The sequence below is a fragment of the Coffea arabica genome, chromosome 3e (assembly GCF_036785885.1).
Source record: "Coffea arabica cultivar ET-39 chromosome 3e, Coffea Arabica ET-39 HiFi, whole genome shotgun sequence".
Lineage (NCBI taxonomy): Eukaryota > Viridiplantae > Streptophyta > Magnoliopsida > Gentianales > Rubiaceae > Coffea > Coffea arabica.
This window is the reverse complement of record NC_092315.1, coordinates 12,777,549-12,796,262: the sequence shown is the minus strand read 5'-3', so window position 1 is coordinate 12,796,262 and position 18,714 is coordinate 12,777,549. Positions and strand designations below refer to the sequence as shown.

Here is an 18,714-nt window from a genome sequence, read left to right as displayed (position 1 = left end):
TGAATAAATTTCAACAAGAAAAACCCTAATAAAACGCAAACCCTAAACCCGATGGACAAGAAACCCTAAATGACAATCACGATTCTGGTTTTTTTTTTTTTACAACACAAGAGCCAAATGTAGTAAACCCTAGAATTGCAAGACTCACATGGATGACTCAAGAACAAGACACGGCTAACTTGAACAAACAATTAACAAACAACAACAAATGATCAACAAGAGACAAAAGGGATATACATGATACCGTCAACTAACTCTGATACCAAGCTGATAACGAACCCACCAAGATGGCTAGAACTTTTATCCCACAAAGCCCCGAATTTAGACTCATATATCAAAGTTGAAGTGATGGAAAACTTTGACCCTTCTAACCCATGGAGTTATGAACATTGATATGATCGTAACCCATAACTCAATAGAATAGCGAAGCAAAGTGTTGAGTAAAGCAACGCCACAACCAAGGGTGTTTCTTGGTTGATCAATCGATTGAATACTCTCAAGACAGTCTCTCAAATATTCAAGCAAGCTCTCAAGGAAGCCAAGAGAACAAATTCTCACAATTTATTGCTGGAAAATTCTGAATTATGACACAAAGTGCATGAGACAGCTTATTTTAACATTTGTCGAACCCTAGTTCCTACTCCAACAAGGAAACAATGAAAACAAGTGAAATTCCTACCCAAACTAGGACACATTACCTCGGGCAAGACACTTAACAGAGCTGGCCGTTATTCTCTACTAATAAACAACTCGAACTATTAATGAAATGTTGGAAATAATAACTAAACAATGAAGACTAATCCATGGATCAAGCTTGTACTCGAACTACTCCTCTTGAACTCGAATGTTGTGACCAACCTTGAAGTCATTCTCTTCCACTTCCGAAACTTGAAATAGGGTATAAATGGTCTTGTCTTGATGTTCAAGTCCTTCAATCATCATAGGTTGACCTACTTGATCTTTCACCGCATGAACCAAGACTTGTAGAGACTCCCTTAACTTCTTAGCTCGTGATCTTGTTATTAGTCCGACTGGAACCTTCATGTGTGTATCACCCTCACCATGTCCAGTCATGATCACCATCTCATCACTTTCTCACATGTTTTGATTTTTTATATGATCGATATATGCATAAAAGTAATATTTTAAATTCAAATTTTGCATAGTTGTTATTCATCCAAAACTGACAGTGTATACAAGATATATATATATATATATCCCATTCTTGTTTCTTAGATTACTTAATTATTTTTTACCAAAAATCGATTCATGTCCTCTATTTGGATTTTTCATAATGTCATGTATTGGTTGATCTATTTAGTTCCCTAATTTTGACATTGTTCCAAACATGTCATATGATAATCATTCTCTTAACAAATACAATTTGCTAATCATATATACCAAAAATAATGTTTGGATTTGGTATAGGATTATAGATTGGTTAGTTTTATTTCGTTGCTAATTTTACTTAGTTCCAAACATGCTTACAATATGTAACCCTCCAATAATGTAATTAAATAAATGTAACAAAAATAACTATACATATCTAAAAGAAAAAATAATTTTTTTATTAGAGAAACTGTCAAGGTAAAATTGCATTGACTTGAGTCACTCACAAATTAATTTGGGGAAACAAATTATTGCAGTGATTTTCACTATGAGTTTGCTTTGAAATAGTGTTGTTCCTTAGACAAAAACATTCACATTATTTTGATAATTTTGTGTTCATCCACTCTTTGATGTGGGCTGAAGTTGCAGAAGAAATTGTAAATTGGAAAAAAAAAAAGTCTCAATTGACTCCATAGACCCATTTTTCTGCATTGCTTGTGTAGCTAACCAACTCTTCGGGCTTGAACCATAGGCTGATTTCATCCCTTACAGTCTTAGGGCCATCACTTCCATGAATAATATTCCTTCCAACCACAACAGCAAAGTCACCTCTGATGGTTCCAGGTTCTGATTTCTGTGGATTTGTAGCTCCAATAAGTTTCCAGTCGGATTTTATTACTTCTTCACCTTCCCAAACCATGGCAATGACAGGACCAGAGCTTAGGAAGCCACAGAGGCCATTAAAGAATGGTCTTTTCCTTGAGATCATGATAATGCTTTTGTGCAAATTCCTTTGAAGGAACCACAATTTTCATTGCCATGAGCTTAAAACCTTTGCATTCAAGCGGGATATAATTTTTGCAATCAATCCTCTCTGCACCCCATCAGTCTTGATGGTAACAAAAGTGCGTTCCAACTCTGCAGCATGTGCTTCTTGCTCTGTGAGCATGTAAGCTGCTGCAGGAAGGGCAAGGAGCCCTGAAATCGAACTTCTAGAAGCATTTCCTGGATCCACCTTGTCAGGCACGGCAAGAGTAGTTGCCCTTGCTCTCAATGAAACTACTGTTGTTCGCCCTTCGGAAAAGGCACGAGAGCTTTGCCTGCTGGAAGTAGAAAGAAGAGTCCTTGCAGCTCGTGTAGCATATCTGCAAATTTAAAATCTCATTTTCTTTCTTTTCCTTTTCTCAATTTATCTAATCAAAATTTATGAAAAAACCGGTTCGGGGTTTGAGGTGAAAAGGTCAGAAAGAGAGACCAACAATAATCGCAATGGATCTTCTGTCTCGCATCCTGTGCCACTTTCTATCCCACTTTTTATTATATTGCTATTTCTCTTATATAAACATCATGTTTTAGTTCTTTTTTATTTCCTTAATATCCAATAACTATTAACTTAGTAATACACAAAATTTAACAAACTCAAAAAATCAAAATGCATAAAAAATGAGATTTTTCATGAATTTTCTGCTGTATTTTTTAATTTTCTATTATATATTATTTTTTGGAACTTGTTGTATTTATTTTTTATTCAACTAATAGTTATTGAATGTTAAGAAAACAAAAAAGAAGTAAAACATGATGTTTATGTAAGAGAAATAGCAATATAATAAAGAGCAAATTATCCGATTGGCCACTAAACTTTTGCAATCGTCGAGTTTTGGTCACTCAACTATTAAAAGTCTGGTTTTGGCCACTCAAATATATAAAAGCGAGACGCGAGGCCATTCTGTTAGATTTAGCCGTTAACTTCATCGATGCGTCTGTTTGCACGATTTCCAATACAAAAAGCAGGGTCAATTTAGGAAGTTGAAAATAGACCTTCTTCTTCTTGTTGTAAAAAGCTAATAAAGATTACTTTACCAACTATTTATAAAATTAAAAAAAAAATTGTTTACAGAATAGGCCTGAAAAAATAGATGCAGCTACAAATATACCATTACACGAGTAACTCTAGCTCAGAGAAAAAAAAAACAACAGGAAAGAAAAGGAGAATTCAGCTAAAGAATAAGCACACAAACTCAATACTTGCGATGTTGAATGGGTATATTGGAAGCTTTCCAAATGGCAATTTTCTCAAAAGCTTCAATGGGAAGTACAAAATGTGCATTAGGGAAATTACAATGTCCTCCACCATCAGCTTCAAACCCATAATTCGGAGCACAAAAGTTAGTCGCAGTAACAATAATGGAAGTCCCAAGAATACACCATCTCATGTCCTGAACACGCCTAACTTGAAAGCAAGCTCCACAGATCTGACCCTTTTCAAACAGGACTTTACTGAGTGCAGCTGTGGCTTTCCCGTATCCCATTTTCTCCAGGTCCCCATAACCACAAGCCCCACCAACCGGGTCTCCCGGTTCCGCGACGGCGTAGTAGGTGGCTCTGGCGGATCTCCACTCTGTGTAGGAGGAGGGGGTGGAGGAAGAAGGGAAGTAGTGGTAGTGGGAGCGGACTAGCTGGGGTAGTGGGAGCGGACTAGCTGGGAGAGTAGCATTCATGCTACTCTCAGGTCCTAAATTGTCCCTGCCTTTTGTATTGGAAATCGCACGGACAGACACATCGATGAAGTTAACGGCTAAATCTAACAGAATGGCATCGCGTCTCGCTTTTATGCACTTTAGTGGCCAAAACCAGACTTTTAATAGTTGAGTGACCAAAACTCGACGATTGCAAATGTTTAATGGCCAACCGGATAATTTGCTCTATAATAAAAGTGGGATAGAGAAGTTGACTAAATAACAATCTTTGACCAACATAAACTAATTATCCAAGTTCATATTCCCCATAGAAATAATAATCATTACCATACTAAGCGAGAGTTCGGTTGCTACAGTGAAAATGGACCAGTTATCCGGTAATTTTCAACTTTGAGCGCATTTGGTATTGTTAGTTGGACAAGAAACTTTTTGGAGCAGTTGGTGTGCGTTTACTTTCCTTCTTCAGGTGTGTGCTTCCTTTTGCAAGTAAAATTCATAGATATCAGGCTGGCTTGTGGTCAACTGTCCGATTGTGCGAAATATATTACATTCAAATTAGGACCATCAAATTAAAATAACTCCTCTTACCAACAAAAAAAAATCAAATTAACTCCGCTCGGGAAGTTTATTGCATGGAAATTAAGACCGCTTCACAAATTAAGATCAGTGGTGAGTGGGCGATGTGTCAAGCAGTGTGTGGGAGCCGCATGGCCAAATGCTGCTTTGAAGATGACTTTCTCAGCAGATTGGTAGGCGAGAAAGCTTTATGCGAGTTTGAGCTTCTAAGCTATTTGCGAATTTCAGCTTCTAAAGATTTACGTCAGTTAGAGCTGCTGAAGATTTACGTGGCTTCTGTTTACTTACCATGTATGAATTTACATGTACCATTGATTAAATTCAGGTAGTATAACTGATAAGGTTCAGGTAGGGCATGAATTCTTTTTCTCCTTTCTTCAATTGTGAGACCACAGGCGGTTGATTGATTAGCGTCAGACAGAGTTTGAATCTTTTGTTTCTTGCTTCAATTCTGAGGCCAGCGGTTTGTTTTGTATTTATCAATTTGCTGGTCATAATTGAAGGTTGCATTCACGTGGTTTGCTTGTTTTGGTGTTGATGCATTTCTTTTAGAATTAAGGGCTGCATTTTTCTTGTTATATAGTTAAAGAGCTTAGTGGTTTGTGGTTAGTTATGATTGTGATAGATATTGATGAACGCTTAGTTTCGGTGATTTGTGAAGTGATTTTCTTGTTCAGCTCTTCATGTTTTCCTGTTCATAATTAAGATCTATATTTAACATAAGTAATTGAGGGTACTCGTTTCTGTTCAATTATGATTGTAATAAGAATTCATGAAACCTTAGGCCTGGTGCTTTTGTAAGGTGAACTCCTTACTCTACTTCTGCCTTGATCTTATTTTGTCTGCTGCACTGCTGTTTTCTTGCCACTTGTAGATTACCTACTGTTAAATCTGTTCATTTGTAATGAGATTTTGTGTGCGAGGTTCATAATAAACTATTGGTGTTAAATTTGTTGATCTGTCATTAGACAAGCAATTGGATTTTTTTCTGAATCAGAGGGCAAGCTTCTGTTCAGCAGAGGTAGTAGTGGATGCAGATGGGTTATAGTTAAACGCCTAATTGCCCCTTTTGCTTGGAGATTACTTGAGTTGTAACATAAAAGCTACTTTCCATAATCCTGGAGGAAACAGAAACACGTAAAAGTATGTTTGTAGCATCCATCAAGATGAATGTGTAGGTTTTGTTTCCAATAAAACAATTTTCCATCCCAGTGCTTTAAACGAGTAGGCCACTATTTCTGGAGGTCATTGTTCAGTGCTTGTATTCTTCTTATAGTTCCTTTGCTTTTCATTTCCTTAGGACTGAGTTCGTCATATTCTTCATTGTTTGCCGGTTTCTGTCCTTTTCCCTCTAGGAACTGTCTTAGGCTTTTAATTTTCAAGAATACTAATGATTGGGCTTGGGCATGTTCTAATTTGATATTCGTATTTTGAAAAGTTGATTTTAGAAAAGCTCAAAATCAGAATACCAAAAGCAGGCCTTTTTTAGCTTCTGATTTTGGATCTTTTAAGCTTTAAAAAAAATGTAAAAAGTTGATTGAAAAAGCAGTTCAGATTATTGCATTGTATCCTTGTGATATAGTTGGCAGAATCACAGCGCTTAGCATATATAAAGTTTCAGACCTTTTTGCTTCCTTCTCCTTATTGATTAGCTGCACTTTTTCCTTAAATACAAAAGAGCTCATTTCGCCAAACTTGTGGACTTCTAACAACCACCATTTGGTCCCTGTTCTTTCTCATTTTTGTTTCCGAGTGATAAAGAAAAAGTGCATCCAATATATTTGGCTTATATCTTTCCTTTTCTTGCTAAACACTTCAGTCCTATGCTATTTCTACTCCACTTTACCAAGCAGCCCTGGAAGGATCATTTGTGCAGCTTCATGGTTGTGCTATACCCGTAATCCAATAGGCATTGATACAACCCCTGAGCAATAGGAAATCATCGGTGATGTCATTCAGGATACAAACCATATTCCCTATTTTGATGTTACTTATCAATTAAATCTTTCTGGCTGCTTGAGATTTTGTTTGTTTTACTCTAAGCAGTTGTTCCATTTTTATTTTGCTTTGTGCCTGATAAAAAGTATGCTGAAACGATAGGGGTTCTTTAATTTGAATGAATAGAATTTATTACATTTAGATTTAATAAACAAACAGCAATGTAATGGTGGAAAAATAGCACTTCAATTAAGCCTTGTCTAGATTAACCTCCATCTATTTAGAATCAGGCTCAAATTTCGGCTATGATGGCAACGGGGCGGGGCAGACCCCTGTCTCACTGCCTACTAACTCCCCTGCCCCGCCCCGCTTCCCCAGCGGGGCGCCTACGAGGCTAATGAAAATTTCTTAGATAATTTTATTATAGTCAAATTTTAGCAAATAATCAAGTACTAAAATATCAACACAACATCAAGTTATTATCCATTATAATTTCATAATTGAAACTCATAAAAACAAGGGTTAATATCAGAAACCTCCCTTGAGGTTTCTTCTAATTACACCTAGCACCCCTCATGTTTCGAAATCACACTTAGCACCCCTGGAATGATAACTTTGGTATCATTGTCAACCCTTTATTATTTTTGTTCCACTTTTACCCTCCTTGTGAACTCTATTTATGTAACTCACATCCCTCCAACTTTGGTAACACTATAAAATCGTCCTTGAACAGTGTAACATGTTTTGAACATTTTGTAATTTTATGTAAACTTCTTGTACATATTTATAATAGATTGCGTTTCTGTTATTAAGTTTTATAAATAATTCACATAGAGTTACACATTGTTTAAAAAATGTTACATTGATCTGAACGGAGATTAAAAAAAATGTGACTATGGATTCTCATAATGGCAGCAATAGTTTCAATATGTGGTTGTAGTTGTAAATAAACTTGCTCTTCCATTTTTGTGAAAATGAGGTAGTATAAATAGCTTTTTGTGCATCCTAGTCGAATGGAGTTTGTAAGTTATTAATATTGCGATACCCTATTGTCAAGTAGAAATGGCTTGCTAATGCTATATACTCATGAATTCCCATCATCTTTAAACTACTTTTAGATTATGTTATTATTCACTTAGGAATTGCAATTTTGGCAATAACACTATGTCCATTGCCAAAAGTCAACATCACTGGAAACTCCATGGCTATTTAATATTAGGGAGTGAGATAGAAGCAGTTGTTAGATCAACCATCCCTAAATCATGTAACATTTTTTGAACATTTTGTAATTTTATATAAACTTTTTGTACATCGTTACAATAGAAGTGTGATAAGTTGTTAGTGTACAGATGGGTCCAATATGTAATAATTGTATTTGTGTTGATAAGTTTTACAAATAGTTCAATTAGAGTTACACTTTGTACAAAAAATATTACATAATTACAGAATAGTTTTACATAATTTAAGGAAAACCTCAAGGGAGGTTTCCGAAATTAACTCTACATAAATAGAGTTCACAAGGAGGGTAAATGTGGAACAAAAATAATGAGGGGTTGACAATGATACCAAAGTTGTCATTACAGGGGTGCTAAGTGTGATTTCGAAAACATGAGGGGTGCTAGGTGTGATTAGAAGAAACCTCAAGGGAGGTTTCTGATATTAACCCTAAAAACAATCAAACAAAAGTTATTTGAATACAATCCAACATGATGAAACAAATACAACTAAAGTTGTCAACTTTTCCCTTTTGACACAAATACAATTACTAAGTCATTATTGTATTTTTTTAAAGAAAAAATGTTATTGTGTTACGTGTAATTAGGAATTTTGTATAAATGTATTAGTAAATTTAGTATAACTAATTAATAATTTTATTAATAGACATATATAATTATTAGTATAATTGATAATATCAATTTTATTACATATAATAATATCCATTATATAATACATATAACTAATAAAATCATTATTATAAGTTTGTAACTAATTAAATTAAATATTATATATAGATATAATAGAAATGGGGGAAAAATTCCTTCCCCCCCCTCCCCACCTAGCCCCAACCCCACCCCATTAACCCCCCCGTGAGGCCGGTGCCCGCCCCAATTGCCATCCCTAATTTTAGCATGAAATCTATTGAGCTCAGGTTTCAAGTTCCAGTAGACACTATATTCTCTTCTTTCATACTTGACCTGAGCGTTTTATACTTCTTCTGTTTTTGTGAATTTATACTTTTGAGATTCTTTTTTTTTTCTCTTTAATAGTTATTGGCAAGCCACTATGCTTTAGTTCATTATTACTGGGAATCATAATTATTAATTGAATGCATTTTGGCATGTGGCATGTTGTAAGTTATGAGTTATATATGGCCTGCATTTACAAAAATATATTGAACTGTTAAATAAATATGTGTTGGATCCTGACCCATGAGTTTTCTACACCAATATGTGATGTGCTTGATTACAACAAGAAAATTGACCAATTTAATTAATTAGGATTGGATTTGATCAATCTCCTTTGTAAGCTAATGAACGTTAAATTTAGTAAAACCCAAACGGTTCAAGTACAGGTAATTGATTGCTTTCTTTGTGTACGTGCACTAAATGATTGGATGTATATCATGTATTGTAGATTAATCTCAGAATGATGGTTAAAAAGTCATGAAATATGCAGAATGCTTATTAAGTTTCCATGGAAAGTATTAACAAGATGACGTTTCAGATGACCAATTTTTCTTTCGTGGTTAAATTTAACAAGATGACCAATTTTTCAGATGATGTTTTGCTGTAAGGGTTTGCAAGTGGTAGCTTATGGCTTGGAACTTTTAATTAGTTGCTCAGTCATGGAGCAAAAACTTAAGGGGTTTATGCTCTACTCTTCTGCAGATGTCGCAACAAGATATATCGACCTAAAAGCCCTTATATTTTGGAGACTAATTAATTATCTTCTCTGAAAATTGTCCTCCCTTCCATTGTTTGTTGTGATTGCTTTTTCAATATTTATATGGGTAAAATACCAAAAAACTCCCTATGATTTGATATATGTTCAATTTAACTTTCTCTAGTTTATAAACCTACACTATAACTCCCTGTGATTTTGACTAAATTAAAAATTGAATAGAAAACATCCAATCTAATGGTTATATGTGAAATGTCTATATTACTCCTACTATACGTGAAATGCTTTCCATTCAATTTTCAATTTAGTTGAAATCGTAGAGAGGTATAGTGTAGTTTTTCAAACTAGATGAGTTAAATTGAATATTCGTCAAATCATAGCGAGTTCATTTATATAGAAACAATATTGATTTTTCACGTATAACCGTTAGATTGAATTATTTCTATCCAATTTTCAATTTAGTTGAAATCACAGGGAATTACAGTGTAGATTTTCAAACTAAAGGGATTTAAATTAAATATTTAGCAAACCACAAGAAGTTTTTTGGTATTTTACCCATATTTATATATTTTTTGTGATGTCTTTAATTAGCCACAGAGTAGATCATCTCATGAGAGCTGCTAAGGTATATTGTCTAATCTTTATTAAACCATATATATAGAGACATACACACACACCCACATATGTATAATTCTTTCTCTTATTGCCAGCTACCAAAAAAATTTTCTACATTTTCTCCACTTAACAAATATAAAAGAGCAAAATGGTGAATAAAAGAGCAAAAAAAATTTTCCACTTTTTTTTTTAATAAAAGTGGTATTCAAAATCAAGATAGTTGGAATCTTTAAATGGTGAATTCCAAATCGACTTGTGTTCAAGGATAGGTTAGAATAAAATGCTAAGAAATAACTAGTGGAGCTATTCTACAAATGGGGTAACAAACTCGTGTTTAAGGTTAGAAAATATGTATTTATTAAATCATGTTTTCATGCTCAGAAGAAAAAAGTTGGGCCTACTGTAAATGTTCAAAAACTATAATCTTCTTAAATTGCATATTTTTTTATGAAGAAAGTTTATCCTTTTGCCAAAAACAATGTTTACATGGAGATCCCTTTATATCTTTTTATTTTTTGGCAAAACGGAAGTACCCTCTAACCATTCTAACTCAAAAAACAACCAGGCAGCTTATGATACAGATTGCCAAAAAAAAAAAAAATTCATCAACCAAGTAACAGAAAGAATCATCAAATAAGTAAGAATTATAAATCCAAAGAACCTAGAAAATAGAAAAGAAAAATTTTAAGCTCAAGAAATTGTTAGATATTGTTATATATCTAAGTCATTATCTTAGTGAAAATTCAAAGAGATTCTTCCATACTCCTCATACTCACCACATAAAGTGCTACCTCCTATACAAATTATCATAACCAAAATCATCAAAATCTCCCAAAAAAAAAACAAAGAGATAGACCACCAAAAAAAGGGAAGAAAGAAAGAAAAATAACAAATATGTATATTTACTCTTGCAAGTTGATGTTGGTCAATATTGAGAGCTCGAGGCTTATTTTCAATAGATGATGTCCTGTCCAAAGAAACTATTGTTGCTCCCTCCATACATGAACACTTTTAATCTACTGATCAAACAATCATTTGCATTGCAACAAAAAAGAATAGGTTCCAATATGAAATCTTGATTAGGAGAAATGGTAATATATATAAACCGAAGTCATGATGGGGCTAGAGTTGAATAAAAATTATGTGTCATGCATCCAGACCTATTAATGTAAAATAAAAAGCCATTGAATATACAAAAAAGATTAATTCAACTTTATGTTGGTTTGAAAATATTTTTAAATATGTTTGAATGCTCATTCAAGTCTAGCAAACAAAATAAAATGATAAACCCATTTTATAATTGTCTTTCTTCTATCAACTGTTAAATGCGAAGTACTAGCAAACAGAAATTGTCAAAAAAAAAAGGAAATTGTCAAATTGCTTATCTTAGAGAAGTAACGTGACTATAAGCAAGACTATGCCTTTTAGTTCTACCTTTTAGGCATTACTTACTGATTAATGCTACATTAAGAATGTTAGATAACCATACCTTTCAGTTCTACCTAATTTTAGGCATTACTTACTGATTAATGCTACCTTAAGAATGTTAGATAACCTGATTTCAAGGTCATGTTTATCTGTGCAATTAGGAAAAACACATACTCACACACATGACTACTATATCTAACAAAGAAAAAAACACACACAAACATAACAGCAAAATAACGAGTCTCAGCTACCGACACATGGCATCAAGGTTGAAAAACTAGTATTCTAAAGCATAAAAATTGAATGATTCAGCAAATTAGCAAAATTCACTAACAAATACAAAAAGAAAAGAACAAAAACTTCAACCTTTTTGTATGGAAATCCTAACTAAAATTTACAAATCATACCCGCAATAAAAAATGAAATGTGCTTATCGGATGCTTCAATTATTAGAGTCATCATGCACAAAAAATAAAAAATAGGTCTAAATCTAGGGCCAAACCTAGATCTAAATATATAACCAGACCTTACTCATACTATTAAAATTGTTAAATTTTGTTCAAGCATACAAAAGAAACATAATATTTTTACCCAGACCTATTAATGTAAAATAAAAAGCCATTGAATATACAAAAAAGATTAATTCAACTTTATGTTGGTTTGAAAATATTTTTAAATATGTTTGAATGCTGATTCAAGTCTAGCAAACAAAAGAAAATGATAAACCCATTTTATAATTGTCTTTCTTCTATCAACTGTTAAATGCGAAGTACTAGCAAACAGAAATTGTCAAAAAAAAAATGGAAATTGTTAAATTGCTTATCTTAGAGAAGTAACGTGAATATAAGCAAGGCTATGCCTTTTAGTTCTACCTTTTAGGCATTACTTACTGATTAATGCTACATTAAGAATGTTAGATAACCATACCTTTTAGTTCTACCTAATTTTAGGCATTACTTACTGATTAATGCTACCTTAAGAATGTTAGATAACCTGATTTCAAGGTCATGTTTATCTGTGCAATTAGGAAAAACACATACTCACACCCATGAGTACTATATCTAACAAAGAAAAAAAACACACACAAACATAACAGCAAAATAACGAGTCTCAGCTACCGACACATGGCGTCAAGGCTGAAAAACTAGTAGTCTAAAGCATAAAAATTGAATGATTCAGCAAATTAGCAAAATTCACTAACAAATACAAAAAGAAAAGAACAAAAACTTCAACCTTTTTGTATGGAAATCCTAACTAAAATTTACAAATCATACCCGCAATAAAAAATGAAATGTGCTTATCGGATGCTTCAATTATTAGAGTCATCATGCACAAAAAATAAAAAATAGGTCTAAATCTAGGGCCAAACCTAGATCTAAATATATAACCAGACCTTACTCATACTATTAAAATTGTTAAATTTTGTTCAAGCATACAAAAGAAACATAATATTTTTACCCAGACCTATTAATGTAAAATAAAAAGCCATTGAATATACAAAAAAGATTAATTCAACTTTATGTTGGTTTGAAAATATTTTTAAATATGTTTGAATGCTGATTCAAGTCTAGCAAACAAAAGAAAATGATAAACCCATTTTATAATTGTCTTTCTTCTATCAACTGTTAAATGCGAAGTACTAGCAAACAGAAATTGTCAAAAAAAAATGAAAATTGTCAAATTGCTTATCTTAGAGAAGTAACGTGAATATAAGCAAGGCTATGCCTTTTAGTTCTACCTTTTAGGCATTACTTACTGATTAATGCTACATTAAGAATGTTAGAAAACCATACCTTTTAGTTCTACCTAATTTTAGGCATTACTTACTGATTAATGCTACCTTAAGAATGTTAGATAACCTGATTTCAAGGTCATGTTTATCTGTGCAATTAGGAAAAACTCATACTCACACACATGAGTACTATATCTAACAAAGAAAAAAAACACACACAAACATAACAGCAAAATAACGAGTCTTAGCTACCGACACATGGCGTCAAGGCTGAAAAACTAGTATTCTAAAGCATAAAAATTGAATGATTCAGCAAATTAGCAAAATTCACTAACAAATACAAAAAGAAAAGAACAAAAACTTCAACCTTTTTGTATGGAAATCCTAACTAAAATTTACAAATCATACCCGCAATAAAAAATGAAATGTGCTTATCGGATGCTTCAATTATTAGAGTCATCATGCACAAAAAATAAAAAATAGGTCTAAATCTAGGGCCAAACCTAGATCTAAATATATAACCAGACCTTAATCATACTATTAAAATTATTAAATTTTGTTCAAGCATACAAAAGAAACATGAAATGACTAAAGAAATTGAAAAGGAAATTTTGTAACTACTTAAAGTTTTTAATTTAAACTAAAGACATATTGATATTATGAAAATTAGTTTGGAAAGGATAATTTGAAAATAGGCAAGTGGCAAAATGAGTCATGAACGATGACATGGAAGGGAGAGTAAGGAAAGAGGGGGTATCGTGGCATTTGGAGTAAGGGTGATTTGTATTGGGGGGCTACAGGGATACGTAAAGATAGTTGGGAATGAATAGTAAAAAGTAGGAAGGTGGTGGCAGGAGTGGCAATTTTTGGCAAGACATGATATTACAACTTGAATACGACCCAGACTTAACAAGTATTAACACGACCTGAATTCAAGTGGGCCATTATTGGGTTAACCTATTAATGATACGACTAAAAGTGGGTCGAGTTGGGTCAAACCGCAGGTTGACACCAAATATTTACCATGTACACACACACTTGAAATTATCCATAATAATAAAACAATAAGATTCATCTTATCCACTCATGGTAATTTTTTTGCATTTTTTTATTTTCTTTTTTGTTCTTAACAAGTAGCTTGTAATTTTTCTTTATAGAAATAACAAAACAAAGCATATAGCATATGCAAAGTAACATACTTTATCCAATTTTTTCTATGCTTTGTTTATAATAATACATTTCAATATAAATTAGTATTACATTGACACTCTCTTGAACTTTTTATCTTTTGCTTATCATATAAATTTTTATTATTTTCTTGAAGATATAACCTGCATGGATGAGAATGCTAGTACTTCTATCACTTTATCCTTTTTTACTCCTTCATCAAAGAAGATTGATTTGTCTAGCAAGATTCTCAAGGATAATGTGATTAGTCCTATTTTTAATCGTTCACCCAATTATATCTTTATCACTTTCCTTCTAGGTAGAATAATCATTTGTCAAAGTCTTCTAATGATATATTTGATTATTCCTATTTTTTAATGATTTACCTTATAATCACTAAATCAAATTTCTTGTGGACTTAAACTTTATTATTATTTTTTTGTATTCAATGAGCTTAGGGCACTTTAATAGGTTTGCTTTTTCTAAGTTTCATATTTTTGTATGTTGGACTTCTTACTTTTTCTCGATGATTGCAATTCTACCTTTTTATTTGACAAAAACTAATTAAAAATGAGGCAACAAATCCCTAGGTCGTGAAAGGAGTGGAAAGATAATTCTACCATTTTATGTGCCCAAAAACATTTAAAAAGTGAGGTAACAAATTCTAAATAGTGAAAGGAGTGGAACTATAGGACTATAGGGTTAGGAGGGATTGAGCTTGGGGAAGAGCTACCAAATTGGATGATTCATGTGAGTTTGGACAAGTTATATATATATTTTTTTATATTGGACAAGTTATTATTGGATTAACCTATATATATACCTACTTAGTTAATGGTTCAAAATAGATGAGTCATCAATGAATATAGTTTTAGATGCGTTTGGGTTATCCAATTATCTATTCATGGCCCACTACTAAATTTTATTTTTTTTCTTCCACATTTTGTTTAGAAACAAAATAATATATTATTGTAATAAAGAAATAGCAGCATATCAAGTTAGTAAATCAATTTTTACCCCAAGAAAGAGAAAAAAAATAAAAATTTGCAGAGAGGAACCTCAAATGGTGATCATAGTGAGTTTCAAATTTTGCCACTCTACAAGAATCTCAAAATAATTTAGGTATTACTACAAAAAATCAACTAACACTCATGAAATTTATTAGACTTTTACGAAAGGAAGGAAGGAAGTAGGATAAAATTTAAAAATAAAGAATAAAAATTAAAGAAGAGGAAAAATGATAAAATTTTGTAAATATTAGAATGTAATTATTGGAGTGAATTAGATTTACCACTAATAATTGAGATTGGATTTACGTCTAATTTAATTAGGTCAAAATAAGTTATCCAAATCTGTCAATTTAATACCCACTAAAATTAATGGATTTAATTGGGTCACCCGTTTGAATTCAATTAAATTATATTCTCTTTTTTTGTCAATTAGCAACTCTTACTTCTACTTCTACTCTAACCTATAATAGGTAAAAGTCCAAAAGTAGCTAATGGGGTGGTTAGAGGAACAAGATCCCACCTCTAGATCAAAACAATGCACTACTGCACACCTTTTGAATTTTTCTACAAGTGCAGAGATTTGAGCCCCTAACCTGCAACTAGGCCTGCACTTCCAATTAAATTAGATACGCAATTCATTTATTGATGAACGAGACAAGTAAATAGACCATTTACAACTATAAATAGATGGAAACAATAGTAGGATAAGAGACAAGCGGGCTACAAAGTTGGGTAAGAGATAGGGTAATTGGGGAGTAAGGTAAAGTAACGAGAAGGTAGGATTTGGGGAAATGGGAAAAGGTTGTAGAGAAAATTGGGTTAAGAAGGTGAGGAAAAAGGTAGGAGAGAATAGAGGAAGTATCTAGGAGAAGGGGTTCTGAAGAGGGAGAGGGAGGGAAGTGACGCAAATGTGGAGAATTGTCAGGAACTATTATTTTGAAGAATGTCGTTTCATTCACATGAAAGTGCATTTTGGCCAAATGCACTAATGGTTGCAAAACTTCGTCATTGGACTTAAGCGGACCGTTAGCCATTAAATGTAGTTAGTTAGAAATATTTGCATATATACCCCTGGCTGTGTAACCGAAAGTTGTCGAGTAAAACTACCAATTTGGACAATCTTCTCTCTTTCCTCTCTTATGTTATTTTCTCTCTCTTCTTCTCTCCTTCTTTCTCTCTATTCTTCCAGGTTAGTTTCTCTCTTTTTCTTTGATTTCCGGTGAATATTCCAGCAGAAAATCCCTAGGGCCCAACATTTGGTATCAGAGCAGCCGATCCTTGACTGCTGTGACACTTCCATGGCTGAAAACACTAGGTATAGATCGTTGGAGGATCAACTTAAGAGGCAAGAGAGTAGGTTGCAGGAACTAGCAGAAACCATGGCTGCATTTTAGGCCTCCGGCCATGACGAGTTACAACGGAAACTTCATGATGAATTCAAACATAATAGCTCAAGGTTGGAGGCAGTGGTAGGGACTTTGGACCAGAAATTCAACAAGATGGAGCAAAAGCTCAACGCCGCTGCTGAAGGTAATGATGAAGGAGAAAGGACTTCTGAACGGTGACGGTGGGGCACCAGAACCACTCCTGCCAACTCCTCCAGCACATTTGAAGCTGCTATCCCCAAATGAACTGCCAAACCACTAGCAGGAGTCCAGAGGAAGAATGCATTTGCCTAATTTGCCAAGGCTGGAGTTACCTGTGTTCTCTTCAGGTAACCTTAGGGAGTGGTTGAGAAAGTGCCAGAAGTACTTCCTGAATTGCCATATACTTGCGAAGCAGAAGATAGACTTAGTTGAGATGTTCTTGGAAGGAAAATCTGATAATTGGTTCTAGGGAGTGAAACTTGCTAGACCTGAGTTGTCATGGAAAGAGTTTAGCGAACTATTGTGTGAGAGATTTTCTGGAAAAGGCTCCCTTGACATAATAGAGGAGTTCAACAAATTGCAGCAAAAAGGAACAGTGGAGGAATATGAGGAAAAATTTGAAGAATTAAAAACACTAATGCTGATCAGAAATCCCAGACTACATGAGTCCTATTTCATCTCCAGCTTCATTAGTGGTCTAAGAGATGAGATCAAACCCATGGTTAAGATGTTTAAACCTTAGTCCTTGCCAAAGGCATTTGAAGTGGTTGAATTACAAGAATACGCCCTAAAAATTTAGTCTAGACAGTCCAAGCCTTCTGCCAAAATTGCACTGGAAACAAAATTTGGGATGTATAAGAATCAGGCAAATAATCAGAATCATTCTAATTCTTACAAACTCCCTACAATTGCCCCTAACATCAGGAAGACTGAGTCCATACACAAAGAGGTTGGGAGAATCTTAATTGAAGAACTGCAGTACAAGCGTAAGCATAATTTGTGTTACAAGTGTGGTGAGAGGTTTGGAGTGGGATATCAGTGTAAACCTGGTAACCTAAACTGTCTAGGTATTGAAGAGGAGAAAGCAGTCTTTAAGGATGCAGTGGGAGAGCAAGATGAACACACAGGCAGAGTAGGTGAACTTGCAAAGGTGTCCTTGAATGCATTGTCAGGTCCCATCAGGAGGAAGTCGATTATGTTGTTGGGCAATATAGGGGGCTTACTAGTTAAGATCCTGGTTGACACAAGAGCTCTGATAGCTTCATCCACCATAGGCTAGCTAATCTACTGCACTTGCCTCATCAAGCTATGAATCCTTTCATCGTAACCTTGGCAGATGGGACAGACATCACTAGTGGAGCTATCTGTCCTAAGGTGGCATGGCTCATACAAGATTATCAGTTCCAATTTGACCCGAAGGTAATGGAATTGGGAGGATGAGATATCATCCTTGGTGTAGACTGGATGTGCCAATTCAGTCCTATTATCTTTGATTTTCATACCCTCAGCATTGCCCTTAGCAGCAGGGGAGAGCTACTCCATCTCCAAGGCTTCATTAATCAACCTGCAATGGAGCTAGTGAGAGGGAAGGATCTCAGATCATTCAGAAGAAGAAGCGCAGGGAAGGTGCATCATTGCATATGGAACTCAAAGGGGATCAGATGGGAGACATTCCAGAACCAATAGAGAGGGTCCTGCAACAGTACTCCAAGGTGTTTGCTACCCCAACAGGTCTACCTCCAGAAAGAGAGCTGGATCATCAGATTAACCTCAAGTCAGGGGCTGAACCCTTTAAACTCAAACCATACAGGTACCCTCATTCCCATAAAGTTGAAATTGAGAAACAAGTTGCTGAAATGCTCATCAATGGGATCATTATACATAGTACAAGTCCTTTTGCTTCACCTGTATTGTTAGTTAAGAAGAAAGACAATTCTTGAAGGCTATGCATAGACTACAGAAAGCTGAATGACCTAACTATTAAGGAAACATTTCTCATTCCTAATATTGATGAGTTACTGGATGAATTGCTTGGCACCAAATATATGTCTAAAGTGGACCTCAGAGCTGGCTACCACCAATTGAGAGTTAAGGCAGTAGACACTCACAAGACTGCTTTCCAAACACATCATGGACATTTTGAATTCCTGGTGATGCCATTTGGGCTGACTAAT

At 34.1% G+C, this 18,714-nt stretch overlaps 1 protein-coding gene and 1 pseudogene across 1 annotated transcript; both read right to left on the bottom strand.

The window, feature by feature from the left end:
- Positions 1-1,789: 1,789 nt before the first annotated feature.
- On the bottom strand, positions 1,790-2,494 carry LOC140038653 (nucleoside diphosphate kinase 3-like; annotated as a pseudogene).
- An 853-nt stretch (positions 2,495-3,347) lies between these two features.
- Positions 3,348-3,827, bottom strand: LOC140038390 (expansin-A13-like). The gene has a single exon (XM_072083730.1). The coding sequence runs from the start codon at positions 3,825-3,827 to the stop codon at positions 3,348-3,350; it is 480 nt and encodes a 159-aa protein (XP_071939831.1).
- Between the last annotated feature and the right edge of the window lie 14,887 nt (positions 3,828-18,714).